This window comes from Garra rufa, chromosome 17 (assembly GCF_049309525.1).
Source record: "Garra rufa chromosome 17, GarRuf1.0, whole genome shotgun sequence".
NCBI lineage: Eukaryota > Metazoa > Chordata > Actinopteri > Cypriniformes > Cyprinidae > Garra > Garra rufa.
The window spans coordinates 15,370,016-15,392,748 of NC_133377.1; the positions used below are offsets into that span (position 1 = coordinate 15,370,016).

A 22,733-nucleotide genomic window follows, 5' to 3' on the forward strand; every position below is an offset into this window, starting at 1 on the left:
TTCAGAACATGGTAACAGCTGTAATTATCAAAGTGGAAAGTTATGCACTCTGGGGGCATGTGGCCAGATGTATTTTTACACCATAGACAAGGTTTGAAAAAAAAAAAAATTAAAATATAATTATATTTTTCTTAAAATGTTCTTTCTAACTTCAGGCCTTATTCTCATGTCATACATATCAGTGACATTCTGCAAAACAACAAGCTTTAAAACACTTTTTTCTTACTGATGAAAATTAAGTGGTCAAATCTGTTTTCTCTCAGTTACATCACAATATAGGCTTCACAGTGAACATTGCTACATCGCTCATGTCAACATAGTCCATATCAACAACAAAAAACATAACTTGACTCCATATAGACTAGTGGTTATTTTGGGAAAATCCCCAGGTATTTTGAGCAGTAGGATTATAAAAATGTATGCTAATATAAAGTTAAATTAAGTAGCCTATATAAAATTGCAAAATACATCTATCAGTGCTTTTTTTTTTTTTTTCTTTAGTACACAAAAAATTCTATTACTTTTGTACTTGCACTCAAATAAAATTGTAAAAGGAGTACTTTTATTGGAGTAATATTTTATTATTATATCTGTACTTGTACTCAAGTACTTGATTTGTGTACTTCTTCCAACACAGTTTAGCAGCTACAGAACAAGCCTATATAAAGTTTTAGTTTTAGTTTTTTTAAATGTAGTTTTAGCAGAGAGAGATTGAATTTACTTGTGTGGAGAACTATTTATTTGTGCTCTCTGTTTTAATGAAATATTTTTGTGTTTAGAATGATGGCTTAACACACACAGGCTAGTTTTTTTTCAGAACCTAATTTCAGTGATAGCTGTCAGGTACAGGTATATCAGGGAGATTTTACTGTATGTGTAGTATTAAAAACTTTAAAGAGCCTATTGAAATAGCCTTGTTTTGTATTTGCAGAACTGACAATGGGATCAATAGATAATGTTTCTGAAGACAAAACAAAAATGAAAAAGTCGACAGAGTTGTGGTAAGTCTTGTTGTGCACTGTGCTGTATTTTCTTTCCATATGGTATATAATCACATCTAATCACATGGTATAAACACACATCTAATGTTTCCAGTTTTTCACCTGCTGATAAAGAGGAGATCCAAAATTTGAAGTCTTTACTGCAAAAAAGCTTAAGAAAGCGATATGAAGACACTCTGAAGGCTCCAAATTACATTCCACTGAAGATGTATGTGTCAAACAAGACACATTTGGATGGCCAGATTGTCCATGAGATGCGTGAGCTAGAAAGTCCCTACAATGAGGACATTACAGATGAAAATGTGATTAATTATGATGATCTCCTGAAGCCTCGTTCTTCTACAGATGGACGTATCCGCACCATTATGATGAGAGGAATATCTGGATCTGGCAAGTCAACAGCTGTGAAGAAGTTTGTTTTAAACTGGGCACAAGGCAAAACACACCAGCACATTGATTTTGTGTTTCCTCTTCACCTTTGTGAGCTAAACATCTTACATAACAAGAAATTCAGCTTGATGCAGCTCTTAGATTTGTTCTTTCCAAAGTTACTGAAGCCGGAGACCCTTGAACAATCTCAGATTCTCTTTATATGGGATGGACTTGGTGAATTTAGATTTCCTCTCAATTTTAAGCACAACAAGTCATGCACTGACCCCATGACACCGGTTTCTGTAGGCTGCATTCTGGTAAATCTATTCCAAGGGAACCTTCTTCCTTCTGCCCAGATCTTTGTCACTTCAAGGTCAAAAGATGCAGGTCTAATTCCTCCAGAACATATACAGAAGGTGGTTGAACTTCATGGGTTTGATGACTTACAGTGGGAAGAACTTATCAGAAATGAAGTGCATGACCAAAATGTTGCTGCAAGAGTAACTGTTCACGTGAAATCATCCAGAGCTCTGTACATTATGCGCTCCTTGCCATTCTTCTGCCAAATGGCTTCCTCTGTTTTGGAAGAGCTTTTTGGTAACAGTTGCATCACAGATCCTCCGCTCACCCTGACAGAGATGTTCACACATTTTCTACTGATTCAAATGAAGAGACAAGCAGAAAAGTCCACTAAATCATGCACTGAAGAGATCTTAAAGTTGGGTCAGTTGGCTTGGCACATGCTGGAAAAGAACACGTTGACCTTTACAGAGAAGGACCAGAGCGAAACCAGTACTGATCCTCTTCTACCTGTCAAACTCTCTGAAGATTGGCCCATGTTTTTCAGAAAACATAACCTGATGGGTTTAGGTAAAGTTTACTGCTTCACACATCCTAGCGTCCAAGAGTTCCTGGCAGCATTGTATGTTGCTGTGCATTATGAACCCAGCAAGGGAAATGTAATGTTTTTTACACTTGCAGAAAAAGCACAAATGTTGCTCAATTCTACTGGTGTACCAACTGATATGAATAGAAGAGCAGTGGACCAAGCTTTAAGGAGCAAAACTGGCCAACTGGACATATTTCTCCTCTTTCTCTTGGGCATCTCTGCAGGTCCAAGCAACGAGCTCCTGTCCTACTTTTTCCAAAACACCTCGCTTCATGTAAGGAAAGAGGATGTAGTCAAAAATATTTTACAGAAAATCAGGGCAAATCCATTATTTGAGATTTCAGTTAATCTTTCTCGCTGTTTGGAGGAGCTTGATGTAGCCCTGCCTGTGGTTCACAATCGAACCTGGCTTGAATTTAAAGTAGATGAGGATGTGCAGGTCACTCCTTCAGAGTGGTCAAATATAGCAACTACTCTGCTGACCTCTGAGGATTCATCACTGACATTTGATGTCAGGAAATATGCTAATGCAGATGAAGCCATTTTGAGACTGCTGCCCGTCATCAAGATCTCCAGAGTCCTCAGGTGAGCATAGTGAGATGTGTGTATATATGTGTGTGTGTGCATTTATATAAATTATATTTTTATTTATATTAAAGCTACACAAAGGAGGCTAATGGCAATTGTGACCCTGGACCACAAAACCAGTCATAAGGTTAAATTTTACAAAACTGTATTCATCATATGAAAGCTCAATTAATAAGCTTTCTATTGATATATGGTTTGTTAGGATAAGACAATATTTGGCCGAGATACATCTATTTGAAAATCCGGAATCTGAGGATGCAAAAAAATCAAAATACTGAGAAAATCACCTTTAAAGTTCTCCAAATTAAGTTCTTAACAATGCATATTACTATTCAAAAATTACATTTTGATATATTTATAGTAGGAATTTTACAAAAAATCTTCATGGAACATGATCTTTACTTAATTTCCTAATGATTTTTGACATAAAAGAAAAATCAATAATTTTGACCCATACAATGTATTTTTGGCTATTGCTACAAATATACCCCAGCGACTTAAGACTGGTTTTGTGGTCCAGGGTCACAATTTAACTCTTCTGTTAGCCATTAATGTTAAAAGTTTTATTCAGCACAAAATCTAATGTAAAATTAGCATGACTGTGCAGGGTGGATGTGCTTATGGGAAAATAAGTAAAAAACTAAAAGATAAAAAGATCATGCAAAGAAATTAAGAGATGTTTGAAAAATGTTCATAATGATATATAAAGACTTTAGTCATAACATTAACCAAATTATAATTGTTACATTTATACTCTGCACCTTCTCTTATGAAATAAATAAGAACACATTCCTATAATGCCATCAATAGCTGAAAATCACTGCTGTATATAACTTATAGAGGACTGTCATATCAGCCAATGCAACAAAAAAATGAGTGTATTTTGAAAAATAAAAAATTCAGGATGTTCAGTGATTGTAAACAATAGGTTACTCATGTAACCCCGGTTCTCTGATAACATCAGTGAGGTATCTTACTATGGGAATCGCCTCAGGAGTGACCAATCCTGGAAGCACAAATTAAACCACGTCTATGATTACACACTATGATTTTTATGAAATAAGTACTTTATATTTGGTATAGAAACCTTTGATTACAATTACAGAGGTCAGACATTTCCTGTAGTTCTTGACCAGGTTTGCACACACTGCAGCATGGGTTTTGGCCCACTCCTCCATACAGGTCTTCTCCAGATCTTTCAGGTTTTGGGGCTGTCGCTGGGCAACACAGTGTTTCAAGTGGGTTAAGGTCTGGAGACTTGCTAGGCCACTCTAGGACCTTGAAATGCTTTTTACGGAGCCACTCCGTAGTTACCCTGGTTGTGTGTTTGGGGTCTTTGTCATGCTGGAAGACCCAGCCATGACCCATCTTCAATGCTCTTACTGAGAGAAGGAGGTTGTTGCCCAAAATCTCACGATACATGGCCTCATCCATCCTCCCCTCAATACGGGGCAGTCGTCCTGTCCCCTTTGCAGAAAAGCACTCCCAAAGCATGATTTGTTTCCACCCCCATGCTTCAGGGTTGTGTTGGTGTTCTTGGGATTGTACTCATCCTTCTTCTTTCTCCAAACTCGGCGAGTAAAGTTTATACCAGAAAGTTATATTTTGGTCTCATCTGACCACATGACCTTCTCCCATGCCTCCTTTGGATCATCCAGATGGTTTTTGGCAAACTACAGAAGGGCCTGGATATGTGCAGCTTGAGCATGGGACCTTGCGGGTGCTGCAGGATTTTAATCCATGACGGTGTAGTGTGTTACTAATGGTAACCGTTGAGACTGTGGTCCCAGCTCTCTTCAGGTCATTGACCAGATCCTCCCGTGTAGTTCTAGGCTGATCCTTCACCTTTCTCAGGATCATTAATACTTGACAGTCATCTTGAATTTCTTTGGATTTTCTAATAATTGCACATACAGTTGTTGATTTCTCACCAAGCTGTTTGCCTATTGTCCTGTAGCCCATCCCAGCCTTGTGCAGGTCTACAATTTTGTCCCTAGTGTCCTTAGACAGCTCTTTGGTCTTGCCCATAGTGGAGAGGTTGGAGTCTGATTGATTGAGTGTGTGGACAGGTGTCTTTTATACAGGTAACGAGTTCAAACAGGTGCAATTAATACAGGTAATGAGTGGAGGATAAGAGGGCTTCTTAAAGACACACTAACAGGTCTGTGAGAACCAGAATTCTTGCTGGTTGTTAGGTGATCAAATACTTATTTCATGCAATAAAATGGAAATTAATTATTTAATCATACAATAAGATTTTTTTTTTTTTTTTAGATTCTGTCTCTCACAGTTGAGGTGTACCTACGATGAAAATTACAAGTGGGAAAACTTTGGCAGTGTATCAAATACTTATATGCCCCACTGTATACATCACTGCATGAAGGTCCCTACCTCATTCTCAGCATATCTTTTCGCTGTGCTACTGCAAGGAGGGAAGTGTGGTGAGATACCTCACTTATTTTATCAGAGAACTAAGGTTATGTAAGTAACCTAAAGTTCTCTTTCAAACATTCATTCAGTATCTCACTATGCAATATAGACAACTCCAGTATTGAAGATATGCTGCAGGCATGTCAACCAACTCTGTGATTTGTGATAACATAAGAATGCAAGCCCCCCACTATTCACAAAATATGATGGAAACATATGAAAGATGCTTCAGATTACTGCTGCCTATAGGTTCAAAAGGTGTACGAGAGGTCCCATGGCGGAATCAGTGGTTTCGACACCCTGTTCAAATGCCATGCACCTTTCATAAACCTGCATACAAGTGGGTGTCGACCCATAGTGTTATTGCCAATCCCCACCTGACGTGCAGAAATCACTGTGAGATACACCTTAACAGTACAAAAAGCTCTACCTTTATCCAAAAGGTCTTGTAGAAAACACAACACATCTGCAACCGAACAAAGAAAAGGGACAATGCGCACCATTGCTCAAATCATTGTACCGAGGATTCCCCCTGGACAGGAGATCCGCCCCTGCATGAAAGTGTTTCCTGCCCCACACAACAGGCCCGGTTCCAGAACTAAATCACTGAGGGTGCTTCCTAAATTAATGAGGGTGCTCTAACATTATACCATCATAGTCGACATTAGGGCGCGACACTGATAATCAAAATACTTCATTTTTGTATGTAATGGCAAATTGATTATACTTTCGTTTTTTTATTAACTTAATTTAGAAAAAAAACGTTTGGAGCATTTTTGTTGGTAAAATATACGTTTTTATTTTATTTTATTATTATTTTTAAGGAACAGCGCCCAGCGGCAGACTGATCAGTCTGTTAATTTGATCAGTTTGCCTACTCAAATCATCACGATTTGCATAAAATCTATAGATATGAAATAGTTCAAGTATAAAACAATGTTAGTTTAAACGTTAAACCTAGAGATAAATGTGCGGTATTAGGCGCATATCCAATAGTTTGTGCAGTTTTTTTCAGTGGAAGCAATTTAAAATTATCTGTCATTTTTGCTCACAAAGGTAAGAGTAGGTTAATACATCATTCGGTACTGTAAAGGGTGTACTTTTATTTGTGTGCACTTAAAAAAACGTATAAAATAGTTTTAAATTATTACTTAACGAAATAAAACAAATAGAAAACAAAAACTCTCTCATTATATAATCCGAAAAGATAAATTTCTCTTTAAAGGCGCGTCCAAAAAGGATTTTTGTTACACTGACTCAGAATACACTAGTTTATTAATATATAATTTAAATAAGCTTTACTCTTTCCGGCCCGGCACATTCAGTGTTATTTATTTACCTTTGTGGCAATTTTCAGCATATTGTGTGCTTGAGCGTGGATCTGTTCCAGCTGCGCTGCAGTCCGTGCCCGGTCTCGAAAGTGAAACCGAAAGTGAAGTCTCCTGTTGTTTCCACCAGCGCGGCATTTTTTTCTTCACCATAATTTATGGATGTCTATAATATTAAAATAAGGAGAAACCTAAAACAGATAAAACCGGTGCCCGTCCGCCTCTGAACTTTGACGTGAAATTTGGCCTGAAGCCCAGCAACTAGAGGTGTAAAAAAGTCGGGCTAGTCCGCCGAGGCTGAAATGCAACGCTCTAATTGACTGCTTTGATGCGTTACAATATGGTAGGGCATTGTTTTAATGCTTACAGCAGAAAAATAAATGTTTTTTTTTTAATGATTACTCACTGGATTGTTATCTAAATCTGCAATAAAATGACATTATTACAGCTTTAACTGAGGGTGCTATTGATTTCGTTTGAGGGTGCTTAGCACCCTCAAGCACCCCCGTAGAACCGGGCCTGCCACACAATCAGTTTCTGTGCCAGTCTCTTTATTTATATTTGCCTCCATGGTTGTGTTGTCTAATCTGATCAGAATGTGGCAATTCCACAGAAACTGTAGAAAACGTTTTAAAGCTAGAATCACTGTTAACAGTTCCAGGTAATTCAGTGGTTTCTCCAGTAACAGAGCACACATGCAAAGTGCTGACACCACCACTTTGCGGTTGAGGTGGAGTTTTGGACATAAGTGTTATGCCGTTGTCCAATTCTAAAACTCTCATTCACCACAGTTCCAAAGGAATAACCGAGACTGTTGAGGCCATTAGCCCCAGACGGCACAAACACAGTCTGAACGGGACTTTGCTCCTTTTTTGAAAAAGGAATAGACAGCTGCGAATTGACCTTATGCGGATGATGGAAATGCTTGATACTGATCTAAATTCAGTCTGAGGCCTTGATAAACTATTTTCTGTGTGGGAAATAGATTGTGATGGGATTAAATTGTGACAGTGTTTTGAATGTTGCCATTTCACACTTTTCTGAGTATTCTCAGAAGTGTTTTGAGGATCTACAAATGATGTTTCATTAACAAAGTTCGGGAGAAGCGCGTCAGATACTTAGCGTAAACATCACAAGAGGAGCCCACTCAAGTCAATCAACGCCATAGGTTTAAATACAGCTGACTCACCTCTATCCACCTGACAGTTTAGTAGTATCCCTCCACCACCCCATCTCCTCACTCCGAGTTCTCACTACTCCTATTGGGGGGTACTCAGGGTTTGGGCCACTTCCGAGCTCGGAGCCCTTCTCCGGACAGAACGCCAAACATGCACTGCTATACTCCGGCTAATTATATGTAAGCGTGAACTTGTGAAATCCAGAATGGGACGGAGACCTCCCTGTCTCTTGGGAATGAGAAAGTACCAGGAGCAAAAGCCGTGATTGCTGGCCTCCGGCAACACAACCCGAACTGCACTTTTCTTTAATAAAATAATCTTTCCCTAAAACCTGAGCTGACTTCCCTTCTGCAGCTGACATCAACACACTGTTGAACACTGGTGGTTTTACAGCAAACTGCAGATGATAACCCAACATTATCGTAGACAGAACCCAGGGATGTATTGCTTATGCGCTAGCTCTTTGCATGAACAGAGAGCAGACTGCTGCAGCCCCCGCCTACTAATGGGGCAGCCGTAGCCTAATGGTTAGAGAGTCGGACTTGTAACCCAGAGGTTGCAGGTTCGAGTCTCAGGTCCGGCAGGGATTGTAGGTGGGGGGAGTGAATAACCAGCACTCTCTCCACTCTCAATACCACGACTGCTCCCCGGGCACCACAACTCCTCCGGGTGTGTGTTCATGGTGTGTGTGTTCACTACTGTGTGTGTGCACTTGGATGGGTTAAATGCAGAGCACAAATTCCTAGTATGGGTCACCATACTTGGCCTCACTTCACCTCCTTTCCTAATGCTGTAGTAACGCCATCTAGCTGGGTTTTTATTTTAAAACATTGCTGTGCCCTCAGCCTGCCTGGATGCACAGGGAATTTGTTTATTTTCACCACAGATATTTTCTTGTGAATTGCACTCCACTTTTCCTAGCAACACCGTGGGTAGATGGGGATAATTTCTTTGTGGGGCAAGAGACAAGAGAATTCGGCGTAACACATTCATTTGCTCATTGTCCCTTAAAGGAACACTCCACTTTTTTTGGAAATAGGCTCATTCTCCAACTCCCCCCGAGTTAATAAGTTGATTTTTACCGTTTTGAAATCCATTCAGCCGTTCTCCTGTTCTGGCGATATCACTTTTAGCATAGCTTAGCATAAATCATTGAATCCTATTAGACCAGTAGCATCGCGTTCAAAAATGACCAACGAGTTTCGATATTTGTCCTATTTAAAACTTGACTCTTCTGCAGTTATATCGTGTACTAAGACCAGCGGAAATGTAAAGCTGCGGTTTTCTAGGTCGATAAGATTAGGAACTACACTCCCATTTCGGCGTAATAGTCAAGGAAGTTTGCTGTCGTAACATGACCGAAGCAGGCGCATTAATATCACAAAGCGCCTGAAATTAGATCCCAGCTAGGTAACTTCCAATGTGACCGGTGCTAAGTTTGTGTAATTCCGGTTGTTGCAGCTGTCAGAGTTGCAGCTGGTAAATTGTTAGTGGCTGGATACCTGTGTGTGATTACCTATGGTTATGTGCATTGTAAGGGGCTGTGATAGTAAGTCGAAGACGTACTCTACTACCATGTTTCATAGAATTCCCACGAAAAAAAAAAGCAATTCCGACTAATGAATCAATGGCTGGCTGCTCTGAACATGGATCTCAAAACACCGTTAGAATCGATCAAGAAATGGCGTGTTTGCTCCGAGGATTTTGAACCAGATGACTATTTGGATAGTTTTACCGGTACTACAGCACGGCGTCTAAAGGACACGGCGATCCCAACAATCTTCAAACTAACGTTACAGACAGGACAACGAGGAGCATCGCCCATGGCTGTAAGTGTAACATGATATTGTTTGCTAACGTTACCTGTGAAATGCAACCCCCGAAGAGTAGTTTTGGGGTGAACAGTTGGCCTAGTATTTGCTATGACCAAATTCCATGTATGATTGCAAAAGAAAGTTATTGCGAACAGTCGGTGGTGTTTAAAGTCAGTTTTGAGTAAAAGTGTACATCATGAATATAAGCCTGAAAATGCAAACTGACAGTATGCATTTAAAATCTTTATATTATATATTGTAGTGGTTGCAGGAATAACTTACTCTTGCGACAGCTGGCCATTAGGTCCACTCGGCGTGTGACGTTTTTTCTAGTTTATTTGATCAAACCGGAAAAAAAAAGTCTACTACTGCAGGATGCAGCATTGCATCCAAGTCCTCGGATGTTGCGACATGCAACTTCCTCATCAGGTAGATCCACCCTTGCCATCGATGGCAATACCTGGTTCAAAATTCTGGTTCAAATTGATACGGTTCAGGATCTGCACCAAAGTAAATATCTTCTAAATCGTCTCTCAAAAATGTCTCCATGGCGAGGAACGCTGCCTGTGCTGCATGCACGTTGGATATGTTGACGGAAGTAAACATTTGCACATGTGCTGTGTGATATTACTGCGCCTGCTTCGGTCATATTACGGCAGCAAACTTCCTTGACTATTACGCCGGAATGGGAGTGTAGTTCCTAATCTTATCGACCTAGAAAACCGCAGCTTTACATTTCCGCTGGTCTTAGTACACGATATAACTGCAGAAGAGTCAAGTTTTAAATAGGACAAATATCGAAACTCGTTGGTCATTTTTGAACGCGATGCTACTGGTCTAATAGGATTCAATGATTTATGCTAAGCTATGCTAAATGTGATGTCGCCAGAACCGGAGAACGGCTGAATGGATTTCAAAACGGTAAAAATCAACTTATTAACTCGGGGGGAGTTGAAGAATGAGCCTATTTCCAAAAAAAGTGGAGTGTTCCTTTAACAATAACTTTCACCATGACAGTGAAAAGAAAAGAAAAACACTGTTTTCAGAAATAACAGCTAATCCTGGAAAGGGGTTCAGGGATTGGTCTGTCAACTTTCACGCCCAAGGCGATTCCCTTAGTGAAAAACTCAATAAAAGTTTGAAAGAGCCCAGATGCCTAAATAACATAATTTCACGTCAGTTAACCTATAAATCTTTTTTCTTTCTACCTAAGACTGGATGGGGTCATAGATCTGAGCTGGGCACTGATCGCCTCAACTCTAAGATCACCAGCCAATCATGTCAAAGAGATTGATATAGAGAAAAATACCCTGGGTTCTATAAGATTGAACCTATTATCCGTTGGTATGAGAAGCCCTAACTGCAAAGTGGAGATACTCAGGTGAGTCCATATAACAGCAAATGAAGTGATACAAAAGCGTACAAATTACATAATCTAAGAGTATTTGTCTTCTATTTGAATTGGTCTATTGAAAGTAGACATTTCACTCTCTATAAATATATTTTCATGTCTGTAAGGCAAGTATACACAGAGTTTTGAAGTTTCACGCACAAGTTTACAGAAACTGAGATGGCAGAAAGCTGTTTGCTTTCATTATTTTACAAAAGCACAATGTTTCATTGTTATTCTGAGTGCACACAAATCTTTACAGATTCAAAAGATGTATTACTTTTATCTGTATGACCTAAGTATTTTAAGAGCATGTGACCCCGTATTTTTTTCGACGCCCATGTTAACAGATTAGAGCATTCACACCGCATGCAGAGGTGGTGTGGCAGCATGTAACAGAGCAGAAGCAGCAGTGCCGCGAACGTTTAGTCTATTTTTGCTGCGCCACTTACACTGGATTAAAGCTACAGTGCATTGTTCTTGATCAAAATTGATCTGATTAACATGAAAAATAGCAATTTCACCATACAATCATGTATCATATGTATTACAATGACGTTTCTCATTTGCTACTTAAATCTACATCATTAAAAAAAAGAAACAGAACTGTTTTTGAACAGAATCAACATGAAAACACATCACTGCCATGAGTTACTGTAAGATTATTTTTTATCTTGTACAAACTACCTATATACAGCATGTTAGCCTATATTTACGTGTGTGTGGGACAGAGGGCAACACGGCCACAATACAGCATGCACCTTAAATGCCTGACCGAATGAATGACACTATTATATATTTGCAGTACACAAGCTGCGACAAACACTACCAGTGTGAAAGCACAATGGGTGCATGCTGCTTCCGCTCTGCATATCCACAGCTTCTGCGTTGCCTTTGCTCTGCTTGCGCATCCAGTGTGAAACCGGCATTACAGTACCTGTGCCATCTTTCTTTACTATATTCTCTTTAGGACACCATATTCTTGTTATCCTAAAGATGCTGATCCTCTGCTCTCTGGAATTTTATTGAACCCAACACATTTGAGAGAGCTGAAGCTGTTGAATTCATATGGCCTGGGTGACAGGACAGTGAAAAGCATCTCACAGATCTTAACAAACCTGAATTGTCATCTCAAAATACTCACGTTAGTAAAAAATGTTACTTTATTTTTATTAGTGATCATTATTTATTGAAATGAACCATTAAATCTAAGTATTAAACTTCTGCTCCATTTGTATTCAAAACATTTTTTTTTTTTTTTTTTTTTGCTCGAAGTATCGTCTGGGTCTCTACACATGAACTCGAGCATTGAGAACATTGTTTGTGTACACAGAGTTTACTAAAAAGAAAGGTTTTGAACAACTCACTTTCACTATTTGGGTTTCCGCTCGCGGCCGTCTTTCCAATCAAGAAGTGTCGATCTCCGAATGCGACGTAATAGTGAGGAGAGTAAAGATGGATAGCTCCTAAAGCATATTTCCATATAAATGCACGGCTAAATCGTTGTTTTGTTGCAAGTGAAAAGCAATATTAACCTTCTAGTTGTAAAAAGAGCCTCATATGGAGTCCATTCATTCGCATTCGGAGATCGACACCTCTTGACTGGCAAGACGGCCACGAGCGGAAACTCAAACAGTGAAAGTGAGTTGTTCAAAACCTTTCTTTTTAGTAAACTCTGTGTACACAAACAATGTTCTCAATGTTCGAGTTCATGTGTAGAGACCCAGACGATACTTCGAGCAAAGTTTCATGGTGTGTCGAGCCTTCTTAGTGTTGTAAAAATATCAATTTTGATGCGCTCAAAGTAGTGCCCCTAGTTCTCCCATTCACCGGCCATTGACCACAAAACGAAATCACGGTCAATCTCAAAAATGGCTCATTTGTCGTAATTATGCTTTTAGATATAAGTTTGTCTCGTTTACAGTAAAAAAAAAAAAAACAGCCCAGGTTGCATTTTGGCAATAGTTATCCTTTAACATGGTTCATGATAGTATTAACGTACTTTCATTCATTAATATTGTGTTTTGTGCCTCCCAGTTTACAAGGAATGGAAACCTTGGAGAGCTGTAAGATCTTGGCAGCAGCTCTCTGCAGCAGTTCTTGTCGTCTGCAAGAGCTGGACTTGAGCAGATTCTGTCAGAGTTCTGAAGATGAGGCTTTACAGCTTCTGTCAGAGGCCTTCAGACACCCGAACTTCAAAGTAACAGTTCTGAGGTAAATAATGACGAACCTAGTTTGTGCAACACAGATTGATTTCCTTAAAGCAAAAATGTGTAATTTCTGCTGGTTTCAGGTGCTCAAACATTATTTTTGATAATTGTTGACAATCAACAATATTATAAACATTTTGAGATTGCAGATGACAAGGTTTCTTGTAAGCTTTCCAAAATTCCACTAAGAAACCAGCACACCAGTTAAATAGGTCATGAACTTTATTTTTTTATTATTGTATGATGTTCTCTGGGGTCCTCCTATTATGATTGAATGATTTTTACATTAAAAAAAAAATCAAGAATTTATTGACCCTCTCTGCAGAACAGTCTGTTTTTATAGGTGGGATGCCTTTTAAGACTCATAAGTAAATGGCCACTGCTATGATTGGCTAACAGGTTCGCATTTAAAAATAACAAATGGATGCTGCTGTGACACAGTATCTGTCATAGAACTAAAACCGAAAGTGCAATGTGTATTTTTGCCTTCATCAAATCTGTTTTCGCTCCGCGTTTCAAAGTGAAGCGCACACGTTAAGGCAATACTGTGAGTTTAGCATGTATTTGGGAAAACAACCATCCAGTTACTCTTTAGTTACGATGCAGATGATTACAGCATTTCACTAGATTTCTAGTGAGAAGCGTTTAAGCCTGTTTTTTTTTTAAACATAAAAGCTTATACCGTTTCCATCAAAATAAAATCTTAAAAGTGCAGCAGGAATTACTGACAGCTAGTGGTTTAAATGCGTAATGTTACTGCAGTCCAAATTCAAAATATCACTTTCAGGTGTAGAAATTAGGAAAGAAGCATTGTAATTTCCCTACTGTAGTGTAAAACAAAAATAATATACCTATAGAGTAATCCTGTGTTTGCATCTGGTGAGTCAGTGGGCGGGGCTCAAGAGGCAATAATGTAGAAGTAGGTACTGACTTTCTTCTACAGGGGCGCTCTTTCATCGCACTATTACCTCATAATGTGGCAAAAACCGAAACGAGTCATTTTTCAACTTGGTTTTAATAAAAGCTATTTTTGAACTGTATTGAAACCTGAAATCTACAGAGAAAAGTTATTAATATACGTTAACTCTCCTAACTCTCTTTTGCAGGTTGGAATTCATTTTTATAAGCCAGGAACCATTATCAGCATTGTTCTCTGCTTTTAAAAATAACTGCTCACACCTGAGAGAGCTTGAACTCAGTTTCAATGAACTACTGACTACTCTTGAACTTCAGGAGCTTTTCTCTTTGTTGGCGGATCCTCATTTCAAACTAGAGACACTGCGGATAGTTCGTCTAAGGTATGATAAGAGCATCCTGGAATGTGTCTGAGCATCAGACTTGTTCAAACTTTTAACCTGTGACATCCAATCTTCACCAATACCCATACTGACCATTATGTATAGCTTTTAATAGAATGAAACCAAAAAATAATTCAATATGGTAGTAGAAAAATACTGACCAATATTGAAATCTTTTATAGAACTAAAGTGTCACCGCAGCACTCATATCTGTGCTAGACAATGCTATGAATACAGTAAAGCTAGACCTAAATCTGTAGGATCCCTTGTATCATCATTTTACCCCACATTGAAACTGGCTCAAAACAGAAAGGAAAGGAAAGGAAAGAATGTGACGTATGGGCATTTATGGTGACCCATACTTGGAATTTGTGCTCAGCATTTAACCCATCCAAGTGCACACACACATTAGTGAACACTCACACGGAGCAGTGGGAAGCCATATTGCTATTGCTGTGGCACTCTGGGAGCAATTGGGGGTTCAGTGCCTTGCTCAAGGGACTCACCTCAGTCGTGGTATTGAGGGTGGAGATAGGTGCTGGTAATTCACTCTCCACCAACAATCCCTGCTGGACCTGAGACTCGAACCTGCAACCTTTGGTTTACAAGTCCGACTCTCTAACTATTAGGCCATGGCTGCCCCCAATGTGTTATCAAGACAAGACAAGACAAGACAAGACAAGACAAGACAAGACAAGACAAGACAAGACAAGACAAGACAAGACAAGACAAGACAAGACAAGACAAGACAAGACAAGACAAGACAAGACAAACAGCGCTTTTTACAATACAAGTTGTGTCAAAGCAACCTTACAGAATTAAAATAAGATAATAAAGTGTCAATAATAATGCAAAAGTTCCATATTGCATCAAAGTCAAATTGGAGAGGACTCATCTGGTTCCCATGTGTGTGTATCTGTTTTTCTATCCTGGTGGAGACTTAAACCAGAGCTGTTGAGAAACAGAGTTGCGACACGCTTTGATCTCGCCGCCGCCGCTGTGCGGTCACGTGGTTCATGGAGCTCTCAATAGTTCCAAACAACTCTGCACTGTCAATGTGTTTGAATGGGTTTAATTAGGATAGACAGCAGTTTTACTATATTTGCAGCAATTTCAAGTAATTATTAACACATAATGTGCATTGATTGTGTATTGATAACTACTCTGAATACGCTTTACAATCACATTTTTTTCTGGGGAGTGATAAAGAGACATAATTAATATGTTCTCATACTATTTGGCAGTCAAATGTGACCAAACACCTTAAGTGTAACTTTTATTCAATTAAATAATTGTAATATATATTTCAGTTCTATTTAGTTAATATTTTGAGGAGTTTTTTGTACTAAATAATATGTGCAATAATGATCCTGACCATTTAAAAGATAACATTTTCAAATATAGTATTTATATTACAGTTAGTGTAATATTTAAGGATAAATACATTTGAATGTGTATTTGGACATGATCAACCACTCATTTTTAAAATATTTCAATTTAACGATTTCACGAGTTCTCACTTACTGATAATAAACAGAGTAAAAGGATAGCGTATAAGGTTAAGCGTATTTGGCGTGCTGTCCGGGAGAGGGCTCCGAGCTCGAAATTCGTTCCCGAGCCCGGGGCACTCCCCCTGCCCGGGGAGAGGGTCCGAGCTCGGCAATCGGCCCGAACCCAATAGCTCCCCAAAAGGCTAAATGATCGCAGGACAGCAGCCAAGGGAAAACCGCTGTAACCCCCAAAAGGTACTGCTGCGGCAGTGGGGGGAAAAAGGGGGGGGGGTGCTTCTGCGGAAGCTGGTACTGCTGTGGCAGTGGGGAAAAGGGCGGGGGGGGGGGGGTGCTTCTGCGGAAGCTGGTACTGCTGCGGCAATGAGGAAAAAGGGGGGGTGCTTCTGCGGAAGCTGGTACTGCTGCGGCAGTGGGAAAAAAGGGGGGGGGGTGCTTCTGCGGAAGCTGGTACTGCTGCGGCAGTGGGAAAAAAGGGGGGGGTGCTTCTGCGGAAGCTGGTACTGCTGCGGCAGTGGGGAAAAAAGGGGGGGGGGGGTGCTTCTGCGGAAGCTGCTGGGGCGGCACCTAAATCAATTGATGAGGGCCTGGTGGGCTTTTTTTAATATGGGATCTGTCTGTTCGGATATAACTCTTGAAAGCGTCCGATGACCAGCGCCCCAGTGTTTGGATTTGTTGCTGTGACATACCTTTTTGGGCTGCTGTTGTAGCTGCACCTATTCGAAAGGAGTGGCTAGAGAAGTTATCAGCTGGGGTACCTGATAGAAGCAGCACTGCCTTGAGATGCTTTTGGAACCAGAATCGAGAGACAGGACGGTTGAAGTCGTCTGTAAAAAGGGGGTCAGATGGATTTTTTGATTGGGATCTTCTGAGCTGGAGGAAGGCTAGGAGGGTTTGGAATGGTTGGATGGGCGACTGGAGATTAAATATATAGATAAAATGGCCTTTCTTTAATTGGTCTGACTTGCTTTGCTTTATGAAGTAGGAAATAACTTCATCATCTAGCACTGCTAGGTCGGAGATGGTTGGGTGCATGTTCGGGTTGAAAATGGATGTGGTAGTGAGTTCAGAGCATCTGAGGAAGCCGAAGAATGCCAGGATGAACATGGCGTCTAAGGTACGGGCGGTGTGTAAAGATTGGTAACCTTTACGGAGAGTTGAGACGCATTTAGTAAGAATTTTCAGGGTTATAGGTTGGCGGGTGTCGGGGCGGGTAGGGTGGGTTTTTTGAATACCTTAGATGAGCAGGGACGTCTGGGAATTGTATATATTGGGTGAAAGTGAGCCGTATATGAGCTTATGAAAAAATTGGATCCCGCTTAGGTATCCTTTGATTGAGCTGATCTGGAGGTTTTTTATGATGTTGAGGTAAGAGATGAAGGAGGTAATGGCTAACAGGGAAAAATCTGGGAACGCTAGATTATAGGTGGAGTGGAAAGTTTTAAAACATTTCCACGCTGTTAGGTATGACTGAAGTGTGTTGGGGGAGACGGCTTGTAAGATGGACTCCAAAGAAGCTGTTAGGAGAGATCTCAGAGGATGATTTAAGGGAATATCAGCTCTGAATAGGGAGGTACTGGGGTTGGGAGAGAATCCGCCTCCGGAGCCAATGCTCTGAATTTCTGAAAGGAAAAGAGAGAGAGAGAGTCAGCTATTACATTTTTTGAGCCAGAGATGTGATGAGCAGTCATGATGAATTGGTCACGAGCTGAAATCCAGATCAGCCGTCTTAATAAGGGCATTAATGCGGAAGAATGGGAACGACCTTTATTAATGCAATGCACGGTGGCTTCGTTGTCGCAATGCACGATTATACTAGTGGCTGACCATTCTTTACCCCATAGAGCGGCAGCGACGACTAGAGGGTACAGCTCGAATAGCGCTGAAGACGATAAGTGCTGCGGTAAGTCTGACCTCCGAACCTCCGAACCCGACGGAGGGGGCGGCGTCGGTAAATAACTGAATGTCGACTGGGGAGGAAACCAGATTTTTGTAGAAAAAAGATAAGCCGTTCCATTGTTTAAGGAAGGATATCCACAGGCTAAGTTTGTTACGGCATGAGTCATTTAAGTATATCTGATCTTCTAGCGCGTGAACGGAGGACGCGAGGGAGAGGAGATGCGAGATGAAGGGGCGGCCTTGCGGAATAATGCGCATCGCAAAATTCAGGTGGCCTAGGATGGATAAAAGCTCGCGTTTGGAGCAGCTGGAGGCGGTTAAGAGAGAGGAGGCTACCAAAATGGTCCTGTCGATTTTCTCTTTAGGAAGGGAAGCCTGAAATTTTTGGGAATCTAGATTGACGCCCAATAATTCGATGTAAGTGTTAGGACCTGTGGTTTTTTCTTGTGCGAGAGGGATCCCTAGTTTGGCAAAGAGTTTTTGGGTTGTCGCGAGATGGGCGTTTGGAAGGGGGGAGAGATAATTAAAAAATCATCCAGGAGATGAACCATGAACGGTAGATTGTAATTGTTAGAGAGGATCCAGCAAATCGCCTCTGACAACATATCGAAAATTTTAGGGCTGCTTCGACAGCCGAATGTGAGGCGGACGGAAATATAAAATTTTTCCTGCCAGCGGATTCCGAATAAATGCCAGTAGTCAGGGTGGATGGGCATGACTTTGAAGGCAGAAGTAATGTCGACTTTGGCCAGCCAAGCGCCACGACCTGCTTCTTTAATCAGGGTGATGGCTTGATCGATGTCGTGATAGTGGAGAGAAAATTATTCAAGGGGAATGAGGCTGTTAATACTTGAGAGCGGGGAATTATGTGGGGATGAGAGATCGATTATGAGGCGTTTTTTACCTGAAAATTTTCTGGTTGCGACGCCGATGGGGCTGACTCGAAAAACATCAAAAGGCGGAACAGAAAAGGGGCCGATCATGAAATTTTCTTCTATTTCTTTTTTAATTAAGATGTCGACTGTTTCGGGTTCGGTGAGAGCAGATTGAAGGTTGGGACAGATGAGACTTTGGGAGGGGAGGTTTACGACGCCCGGGTTAAAGCCATGCGAGAGACCTGAAAGGATATAATCTGTAAAATTAGAATCAGGATGGTGAAGCAATTCAGCAGATAAACGAGAAACATTGACAGGAGTCGATAAGTACTGTTTGTCTTTTTTATTTGCAGCTCTCTGCACTGGACAGATCAAACGGGCATGGGAGCCGCCACAGAAATTACATACATGCAGAAAACGACAGCGTTGTCTAGTGCACCTCGCGTTGTTAAAGTTAGCGCAAGCTTGACTGCCGGAAGAGGAAGGGGGGCGGTGAAGAGAGGGAGAGGGGAAGGAAGAGGTGTCCATGAGGCGTGGGACATAGCTGGTAGATTTGGGTTGGGATGTTTTACGGCCCCGTTTTGCAGCCGCAGGCTCGCTTTGAAGATCCTGTGGGACGGCGTTTACCTGCATCATGGCAGGTGATGTTGGCGAGGCAGCAGCCTCAAAAAGATTCTCCTCATGGAGTTCGATCTCGGACATTCTTAAAGCTTGGTTGGACCAAAGTATGTTGAAACGAGAGATAGGAAGGTAAGGCTGCTTTGATTATTTATAGTGATTCCCCTTAACACTGATTGGATAGGGAGTGATTACTGATGATGCATTGGCCTTGTTAATTATCTGTGCGCGCTCCTCCCGAAATTAGTTTATAAAACGTCACTTAATGTTAAATTTAAAAAAAAAGCAATTTACTTGTGTTATTTTATGATATTCAAATATACAACATAAGTGAATATTCTAAAAGGCAAGCAAAAATGGCATTTAACATAATAGAAAAGATGAAAATAGTGTTTAAAAAAACACAACGCAACCAGTTGCATTCAGCATACATTTTTATTGTATTTCTTGAATGCAGTCTTTATTGAAACTCATTCAACCTCCTACAGGGAGAAAAAAATTGCAGAAAGACTAAAAACTTAAAAATATGACAACTAGTGTCTGGTTATGGTCGCTATTACGGTGTTTCTCATGTTATCTCACTGCAATTACAGTATAACTGTTTATTATCTAACGGTAAACATTAACTAAAACACCCTTCATAAAATACCACTACTGGCCAGTTTTCTGAGGGGTCAACTGATCCGTTAAAATCTAAAAAAAAAAAAAAAAAAAAAATGGCCGTAATTTCTTCAATTTACCAGTGACTGTGCTTGAGAAGTGCTGAAATGAATGGCCTTCAATGCAGGAGCTATTGGTTGTTTGGAACTATTGGCCGCTCCATGACACGCTTTACTTCCGCATTCCTCAGTTCCTATGAAAGCCTATGGGAGTGTCGCAACTCTGTTTCTCAACGGCTCTGACTTAAACCAACTCATGGGGGCTTGTGTCACCGTGGGGACCTAAATTGAGGTCCCCGTGGGGAAACAAGCTTATAAATCACGAAGAAATTAGTTTTTTGAGAATCTAAAAATGCACAAAATTTCCTGTGAGGGGTAGGTTTAGGTGTAGGGTCAGTGTAAATGATAGAATATTCAGTTTGTACAGTAGAAACACTATTATGCCTAGAGTCCCCAACAATGACAATTTTGAGATCCATCTTTTCACACTGAGGACAACTGAGCGACTCATATGCAACTATTACAGAAGGTTCAAATGCTCTCACTGATGCTTCTGCTGGAAAAAAAACATGCATTAAGAGCCAAGGCTTAAAAACTTTACATTTGAAGATCAGAGTAAATGTCACTTATTTTGTCTTCTGGGAAACATGCATCTTCTGTAGCCTCTGATGGGCAGTACTAAATGAGAAATTATGATATTTAGGCAAAAAAGAAAAGTACACATCTCCATTCTGTTCAAAAATGTTCAACCCTGTCTCATTATACATGCTTTTCCCTTCTGCAGCATCAGTGAGTGTTTTAACCTTCTGTAATAGTTGCATATGAGTCTCTCAGTTATCTTCAGTGTGAAAAGATGGATCTCAAAATCATACAGTCATTGTTGAAAAGGGTTCAAATACACAAAAATGCTAGAAAACCAAATAATTTGTGGGACCTGAAGGATTTTTATGAAGAACAGCGGTCAGTTTAACTGTTCAGAACCAACAAGGGACTCATGAACAACTATCACTATCAACTATCAAAAAAACACATCTGTGGATCATTCAGGTAATAACACAGTATTAATTTTTTGCAGATTCTGAAAGGGAGATATAAAGTTTTGACCTCAACTGTAACATATTAAAAAGAAGGGAAGCGGGCAGAGAATTTCCACAGCTAAGAAAGACGCCTACCAGTGTTATATCCTAACATGTAACCCCCCTCAACTCCTTGTCTCAGTCCATTACAGGCTGGTTCTCTTAAAACTCTGGCTTCAGCTCTTGGATCTTGCAGCCTCAAATTTCTGGATCTCAGCATGTGTGGCCTGACAGATTCTTCTATGGAGCTGCTCTCTGCTGGACTGAGCAACCCTGGCTGTAAACTGGAGATACTCAGGTGAGTCTAAAAATAAAAGATGACAATAGACTAGAATAGTAACTAAAGGTGTGCTTTCGTGTTTTCATTAAAACAGTTTTACTCATCTTAAATATTGCACATATATAAGATTGACAAGATTGTAGGTAGATCATGGCACGACACAAGGAAAAAAAGGACCTTTATCAAAGTGAATACAAATATCAGCGAATGCTAGTATTCTCAATATTATTGAAATGTTCCAAATTGACTAATTGGCTTCTAATGATTAGAGTTCATAACTAATAAAATATGAAAATATTAACAGATGTTTGTGTAAAATTATATACACTATCATTCTAATTAATTAAATTATGTGCTGGTTAATATATTTAAGTGCAAATAAATTACACATCCATTTTGGCTAATTTAGTTATTTTTATTTTTATAAATAATGAGTATTGAAGTTAAATTGATAAACAAATAAATTATACTGTAAATATGAAACGTCTAGGTTACGTATGTAACCCCTGTTCCCTTCCGGAGGGAACTCTACGCTGCGTCCTGGTGGACACTTTGGGAACGTTTATACCAACACCGCCATGCCGAGGGATAGGTGATCAAACTGACTGAATGATGAGTCAAGAGGAAAATCACCCCTGCTTCAGCGAGAGTCGCTGGGGCCCAGTGACCTGCCACGGCTAGCTCGGCTACCTGTGCACGCAACTCTCAAGCGTGGAGGCCTAGAGGAAGCCTACTACACTTTAGCTCTCTAAGTGAAGGAGCTCATAAACGCCCTGACCATCAGGGGCGGAGTTTAGGGAATGGAGGTCTCAGCAGAGCGAATGTCTGCTCTAGGGACCTGACAACATTCAGTGCTAACAGGTATAGGTGGCTATACTCGACACTGGGGGTATTCAGTGAGGCTGAATAGCCTGTGCAACCAGAACTACCCGAGTGGAGCGTATGCTCAGAGGGAATCTACAAAGTGGAGGTCTCATGACCTAACTACACTTGACACTGACAATGGTCTGTGAGGCTGAATAGCCTGTGCAGCAGGCTTGTCTAAGTGGAGATTTCTGAGGAGTGGAGGCTTCGCCGAAAGGAAGCCTGGCAACACTCTGTGCCTTCCAGAGTGCAACTCTAAAAATGGAGGTGCCGCGGCACCTCTACACTCAAAACCTGGGGGTAGTCAGTGAGGCTGAGTAGCCTGTGCAGCAGAACAACCTACAGGGAGTTCAGAGGAGTGACTGCTTCAAAGGAAGCCAGAAAAGCACTCTGTGTCTTGCAAAGGAAAACTCTAAAAGTGGGGGTCTCGTGACCCACTTCACTTCAACACTGAGG

The 22,733-nt window shown here is 40.5% G+C and overlaps 1 protein-coding gene across 1 annotated transcript in view; it reads left to right on the forward strand.

The window, feature by feature from the left end:
• Positions 1-1,920: 1,920 nt before the first annotated feature.
• The window catches only part of LOC141290208 (uncharacterized), a 70,455-nt gene continuing 49,642 nt past the window's right edge, over positions 1,921-22,733 (forward strand). Inside the window, exon 1 of the mRNA XM_073822406.1 lies at positions 1,921-2,847. Coding sequence (XP_073678507.1) covers positions 1,940-2,847 — 908 coding nt within the window. The 5' untranslated portion in view covers positions 1,921-1,939. The remainder of the gene's footprint in view (positions 2,848-22,733) is intronic.